The sequence below is a fragment of the Echinops telfairi genome, unplaced genomic scaffold (genome assembly GCF_000313985.2).
Source record: "Echinops telfairi isolate 266 unplaced genomic scaffold, ASM31398v2 ScPeMD7_7469;HRSCAF=8507_1, whole genome shotgun sequence".
Classification (NCBI taxonomy): Eukaryota; Metazoa; Chordata; class Mammalia; order Afrosoricida; family Tenrecidae; genus Echinops; species Echinops telfairi.
In genome coordinates, this window is record NW_022111373.1 from 113,945,720 (window position 1) to 113,953,523 (window position 7,804).

Genomic DNA, 7,804 nt, shown 5'->3' on the forward strand with positions numbered 1-7,804 from the left:
TGAGGAACTGATATTAAGGGCTAAAGTAGAAGGCAAAGGTTTTGAGAATGATGAGGGCAACAAATGTACATATGTGCTTGACAAAATGGATGTATGTATGGACCGTGATAAGAATTGTACGAGCCCCCAATAAAATAATTTTTTTTTTAAATCTGTGTGAAGAATCGGGAGAAAAACACACACCCACACACATTGTGGAACAACAGCTATCTGATATGGATTGTTGAGGGGACACAATTCAATCCATGGCAATTTGAGACCAGAGACTCAGATATTTGTCACTTCAGCACTGTTCACACTAGCCAAAAGGTAGAAGCAACCTCAATGTTCATGAATAGAAGGAATAAACAAAAGGTAGTTTATGCATCCAACAGAATACTATTCAGTCAGGAGGAGACATAAAGCCTTGATAAATGCTGACATATGGAAGGCGCTTAAAGACAATCACCAAAAAAACTTGTATGATCTCACTTATATAAAAAGACCAGAAGAGGCAGCCAAAGTTTATTAGTGGTTACCAAGTGCAATAGGGAGGAGGGAAGGTACTTATGGAGTTTTGTTTACAGTGATGGAAAAAATTACATCCGTTAAGGGTAAGTTGCATAGTCGATTATTCAAAGTACAGGCAATAAGTAGTACAGTCTCAGTCAATTAGCAAAAGTTGTGCAGTAAATATGTTTATACCATAAATATATTTATAATGACAACAAAAAGTATAGCTGCTGAGGATGCTTGTGTACAATCAAGCACCTCATGGAATTTGACACCTTGGTTTGGAAGTTTAGGGTCATGATTTCATGGGACATGGACATCCAAGTTAACTGGCTTAACAACATGCTTCTGTTCTACCTCCCTGAGTAGTAACTAGGGTCTTAAAAGTTTGCAAGTGACCATCGAAGGTGTGATACTTGATGTCTCCTTGCCTGCATCAACAAAAAGTCAAGTAAAGAAAGAGAGACTAACTGCCTCCTTTACTTTGAGACCAGACGAGCCAGAGGGCATCAGGCTACTATTCAAAGATGCTATAGAAGAATCCTGATCGAAAGGGGAAATCCAGAACAGAATTTCAAATTACCATGGAATCCAAGATTTTCTAGAGCCAAGAAAGCTAGAGGAACTTTTGAAACTAATACACTTAGATAATTTCTAAACTTTAAACCAAAAATAGTCCCTCAAGTCTTAAGCCAAACAATAATTTAGCTTAACCAGTAAAGAATATATGTCTTGAGCATTATACCCTTTTAAAACCTATCTATACAGGATCAAACTGGCAATAGCAACTCAAAAGACTACATAGGAACCTCAGAGGCGATGAGTGTTGGTGGGTACAGTGCAAAGAATGATTTGTGACTCTTCTAACCACAGTTTCTGTAACTCCCACACAACAACTTTTTCCTGATAAGTCTGGGTAAGAGGAAGTGGGAGAAGATAGAGGTAGGCTTCAGTTTTGAGTGTTTGTTCATAGGATTGTGACCGCCATTCAACCAAACTCACTACCCTCAAGTCAATGCCAACTCACAACAACCTTACAGGTCAAGGTAGAACTGCCCCGTGAGTTTCTGAGATTGTAACAGATTACAGGAGTAGAAAGTTTTCTCCCAAGAAGCCGCTGGTGATTTCGAACTGCTGACCTTTTGGATCGCAGTCCAACTCGTAACCACTATGCCACAAGGGTTCCTCCAAGTGCCATCCTGCTTGGTATAAAATGAGTCGTCTCAGAAGCACGAAGGGAGAATCTCACTACCAACAAGAGAGTAACATCCTTTGAACGCTGAGATCTCTATGTATGAACCTCCTTGATCCAGGAGAGAGTGGGACAATACAGCAGTGGCAGGGGAACACCAGCAGCAGCAGCATAATGAGGAGTCAGAGCAGAAAGCAAATCAGTGGACTCCCCAACCCACAGAACAAGTAAACCTGAGTGTTTGGAGGAAGGTGGTTGAGCTGGGGAAGAGGGTGCCTCTGGGCACTTAATTGGAGGAGCTGGGAGTTGAGTGTTTTCAGGTTGAAGCTGACAACTAAGTGGTATTCACTGTCAGTGGTAGCCCTAAAAATGCTTGTTACATGGCAAAGGTGAGGTCAAGAGACTGATGGCCAGAGAGAGGCCTGAATGCAGGCATAGCAGAGAAGAAACTGTCCTCACTGAACAACTGTATTCTGAGCATTTTTCATCTGTGTGACCTGTTAAGTCCCCTCGTACGCCTACTAACCATGATCACTGCCTGTGGGCTCTGTGTGGCCACTGCAATGAATGAAGAACTCAGCTGAAAAATAGAGTGCTGTGGGAGTGTGGTATCAGAAGACAGTATCAAGTGGGTAGAGGGTGGAGGCATATCTAGTCTTTGCCTATGGCAATTGGCCTTTAGAGACAGAGGTCAGACATGGCCCCGTGCCATTTCTTTTTCCTTACTGGGTGAAGAGAGAATTCAGAAAGGCATATTAAGGATGGTGGTGCAACTTGCAGAATGTAACTGATGTCAGTAAATTGTACATGTGTCAAACTTGCAGAATGTCTTGCTCTATATATTTTCTATAACAACAAAAAATGATTTAAATGTATTTGGGGAATCAATTAGGAAAATATGAAATATGAATGAGTTATTAGCAAATATTAAAGAATTCTTAAGTAACTTTGTTAGATGTACAGTAATTCTGGGACTATGCTTATATAGGAAAACATCCATATATTTTTAAAGATACATACTGAAGTTTTAAGAGGTAAAAGTTAGCTCTCTATAATTCACTTTCAAATATTTCAACAAATTAGAGTAAATGCAGCAGACTATTTCTAACTATTAAATATACGTAAAGAATTGGTGGTTATCATTAGGCTAATCTGCCGACTTTCCTCTATTTAAAATCTTTCCCAATAATAGTGAATAACACATAAAGAAATATAGTCAGAGTAAATTAGACATTGAGTCCCAAAAAGGGATTTTTATCAAAAGTATAGTCACATTATTTAGAAATTACAGACCAAAGTTCAAATAGTCTTCATGATTTAAGCTAATAATTCATGTCATAGACTAGCTTGCAGGACTAAAGCTTGCATTAATTTTATATAAATTGCCAAGAATTGTTTCTTTAAAAAAAGAATTGCTTCTTCCCATCTACCCTGTTAGCTCACTATTCTGCCTACCCCACTGCCGCTGCATCTATTCTAACACATAGTGAATCTATAGACAGAGTAGAACTGTTACTTTTGGGTTTTCAAGGCTGTAAATCTTTAAGGGAACAGAAAATCTCATCTTTCTCTCAAGGCACACCTAGTGAATTTGAACTACTGACCTTGCTGCTAATAAACCAGGAGTAATTCATTACACCAATAGGGCTCCATTTGTGTGGAGGATACAACAACATAATGATAAAGGAGGGGGGGAAGCAGCTTAGTTAACACTAAAGACATTCATCTTTGAAAACACTTGTCCTAACTGATCAGAAGTCTGCTAGATTATTTAGAGAATATTCAAACGTTTACTGAAGATGGCTTATAAATTATAATCAAATTTATAAATTAATAGAATTTCTATGACCTACACATCAGTCACTTTCCTCTAATAGGCTATTTTGCTAGGTAACTGGAACCGCTGAAGAAACTTGAATTCTTAGACCCAGTTCTAGTCCAATGTAGACATGAATTAACAGAACATTTACACACAAACAAGTAAAAAGAATTCTATGGTCTGTCCTATATGCTTAAGAAACACTGCAGCCTTTTTAGGAGCTCCTTCCACCACTTGTATACAAGGGTTACTGGAGACAAACAACTAGCATCCAGAAACAGGAACTTCCTCCATGTGGTTGACATAATCCAGGCTTCACAGGTCAACAAGGAGTTTAGATAAAATATCATCCATAAGAGTTCAAGATAAAGACATAACTATGTATACCGCATTCACACAGGAATCACTGGTGCTACGTAATTTCACCTAATGTGCATATCTTAAATACCTTTAAATGCCACCCAGGACTAGCACTTCTGACAAACATTATACAAATCAATAAAATACTTGTTTGACGGGTAAAAATCCATTTTTTATATCCAATATACTAAAGGATTACATATGAATGGAGTTAAGAGGTTGGGGGTTGCAGCATGGATTATTGGCATATTACATGAGGGGGCAACCCAAAAAAAACGGATTTTCTTTTTTTAAAGCAATGTATTTAAATTTTTTCACAAAACAACCTTATCACCTCCAAAGTACTCTTCATTACAATTAATACATTTGTCAAATCTGCGATTCCATTCTTGGAAACATTTTTCAAACTGATCTGTTTGGATGGCTGAAAGCACCTCCCTCGTTTCTTCTTCACCTCTCCTCCATCATTAAATCACGGTCCTTTCATGTCCCTCTTCATTTGCAGAAAAAAAAGAAGTCCCACAGAGTGAGGTAAGGTGAGTAAGGTATATAGGGCAAGAGAGCACGCTGGGGTTTTGTTTGGTTTTTTTTGCCAAAAACTAGAACGTTGAAAGGGTTACATGAGCATGTGCATTATTGTGGTAGCAAAACCAGTCCCCCGTCTGCCACAAATCAGCCCTTATTTTGTCACACACTGTTATGCTATCTTTTCAGAACTGCTAAATCAACAGTTCTCAACCTGTGGGTCGTGACCCCTTTGGGGGCCTAAGGACCCTTTCACAGGGTCACCAGATTCATAACAGTAGCAAAATTACAGTTATGAAATAGCAACGAAAATAATTTTATGGGTGGGGGGGGGGTCACCACAACATGAGGAAATGTATTAAAGGGTCACGGCATTAAGAAGGTTGAGAGCCACTGCTCTAAATAGAAAGCTTGATTAACAGTCTGACCTGGTGGAACAAACTCCAAATACTCTATGAGTGGGCATTTTGATCCATTTGGGAAACTGATGGAGATCAAAAACAAGATCCATCGGCATTTCACCATTTTTGAAACTAGAAAACAACTCGTATACTTGAGAATTGCCTATAGTGCTGTCCTTGTAAGCTGTGTTCAGCATCACAAAGTTTCTGTGACATTCTTAAATCAGTCATCACAAGTTCGAGCAAAACAAAAAAATTCACTGCAACCAGAGAGAACTTTCCCAGGCAATGCCACTGGGTGTACTAACCAGAGCGGGTTGTTCTTTCCCATTTTGGGGGGTGGTGGTTTGCTCTACTGTATGAAAGATCACTATAAATTGGATCTAACACTAGCAGCAGCAAGGCAATAATTTTTAAATGGATATATTTAAGAGAACAACAAAGATAGAAATTGCCTTTTAAAACAAAGGTCAATGAAACTAAAGGAAAGAAATGTAAGGTTCACTTCATTTTTCTTTGATTAATGATGGCACTATACTTACTGCAATTTATTATAAATCATGATACTACTATGTGCCAACTTGATAACGCCATGATCCTCAGGCACATGGCAGGTATTTTGCAATTACCGTCCATTCTGTGATCGGACATGAACAGTCAATTAGTTGAAAGGGCATTTCTGTGAGGGTGTGACCCAAATCTAATATATATATATATATATGTGTGTATATATATATCAATAGATAGATTCGGGCAAAACCTGTTCTCTCGATCCTACATCCATTTTGTCATCCTCTGACCTCCAGTACTTGGGATGGGAACCAACAGCCTGCCACCTGACCAGCAGATTTTGGATTTGCCAGTTCCTGCAGCATTGTGAGCCATAAGCCTATCTCTTGACTGACAGATTGGGGGGCTATCCTCTCCTGAAACCACATGAGTGAGAAGATACCAACCTATTGAGTGACTTAGGAATTCTGGACTTGCCAGCCTAAACAACTGCCTAAAACTAAACAAATAAATTAGATAGAGCGATAGATCAATAGATAGATAGATATAGGTAGGTACGTAGGTAGCCAGATAGATACACATTTATACAGATACTTCCCTTGTTTTATTCCTATACAGAACTCAATCTAAATTAATCATTTCATATGGAATTAAATTGATCAAATGACCCTTTAAATATAAAGATATTAAGTTGCTCAATACATACCACTCACAAGGCTGAAGGGATCGAAATGCCTTAAAAGAAGCATCCATTCCAGCAAAATCCCAAAACTTAACATCATAGTCATATCCTCCAGTCACCAAACGGGCACCTGAGGGATCTAGACCCAAAGCAGACACCTGGCAGGGAAGGTAAAAAAAGGCACAGTAATTAATTGGACAAGAGCTACTTTAGTCTACACACCCATCTCGTTTCTTTAGCCCACTACCTGATCTTATAGGCACTGGAAACAATAAGTAGACCACTTACTGTTGTTACTTCTGAAAAGTTCAATATAATTTGACTTTTTTATTATAAGAGTAATTTCTCTTATGAACACCCAATTTGTAGATGGCCAGGGAGGGGAGTGGAGCCTAAAACAAATCCGCAGAGTATCTAGTCAGAGTAAGCTGCTGGCAGAACCCCTCTAGGCACGGGCAAGGATCTTGAACAGCCTTACTATCAGACAATGATCACTGTAATCTTGATTATGCAGAACTGAACTTGATACTTGGTCAACTGAACCAACCTAAATTTGTTCTCGGTTCAAGTATACCTTGTTTGTTCCATGATAAAAATTTCTTCCCTGGTTTTTAAAATATTGATGGTGGTTTTCTCTTTCTTACTCATTATTTGTATCTTTTTCTTTATATTATTATTAATATATCCTTATCACTTTTGTTTGTTTTTTATTGTTTCTGTTGGGTTTCCCAGAAGGAGTAAATACAGAGAGATAATAACTGAGGCAAGGGTTTAAGATTGAGAGGGGTGAGGGAGCTTGGGGGAATAGACCATAAAGTGGGGGGAAGGAGGGAGTACTAGAACCGACACTGATTATACAACTCATTTTAAAGGCTATCTAACCATTAATAAAAGAAAACATTCTAAAATTAGTGTGGCAATGACTGTATAATTTCTTATTGATATGACTGAACTATTGAACTGTATGGTGTGAATTCTGTGCCAATAAAACTGAGTTGATTCTGTGGCAAAAAAATTACTTCTTTTGTAATAAAGAAAAAAAACCATTTTTTTCATTATCAGCCCACCACCACCACCATCACCACCACCAATTTATCAACCATGTATGCAGAATAAGTTTATATGTATATGATAAGCTAGACATTTTTTCTTCAGGTTATCTCACAAATCATTTATCTCACAAATAGGTTATGTCACAAACAGTTTAGCTTTTTCAGTGAACAATCTGGAGGAAACCTTTTAAGGTAGTGCAATGATAACTGAATGGAGACAATATAAACAAAATTCAAATAAGGAACCCCAATAAGGAGCTATAAGAATCTATTATTTAATCAAGTAAACATTTTTCTCTTGTGCAGATGTCTGACTCAAGGCTGAATTTATGGCTAACCATTTTGTAATAGCGCTTATATTGGTCGCATAAAATATTTTCTTTTCCTGTGAACTTTCCTCGGGCCAATTCACATGTGAATACCCGATCTGTAACTCACTGTTCTTTCGCTCCATTTACCATTCTGTCAAAACAGGAAGTTCCTGGATATATTGCTCTCTAGAAGAACTGCAGGACTACATAACGTGATGACCATTTATACGAGATAATAAAAGAATCCAAATTTTATACAAAAGAAATCATTATAAATAAGTTATCTTACTAAGCAGACTTAAATGTAATGAAATGCAATATAATAAATATAATTAAAACTATATATTGACAAAATCAATCTATACTCATTGCAATTACACAAAAACCAGCAAAAGCCAAACCATGTAGAGCAGAAACCGGTCAGAAAAGGAAAGCTCAAATATCTCCCACTAATCTAGAG

General features: G+C 37.8%; 1 protein-coding gene across 1 annotated transcript in view; it reads right to left on the bottom strand.

Moving 5' to 3' along the window:
* Window positions 1-7,804, bottom strand: part of WDR70 (WD repeat domain 70) — a 325,699-nt gene that overhangs the window by 243,837 nt on the left and 74,058 nt on the right. The window contains exon 7 of the mRNA XM_045285256.1: window positions 6,006-6,139. Coding sequence (XP_045141191.1) covers window positions 6,006-6,139 — 134 coding nt within the window. The remainder of the gene's footprint in view (window positions 1-6,005; window positions 6,140-7,804) is intronic.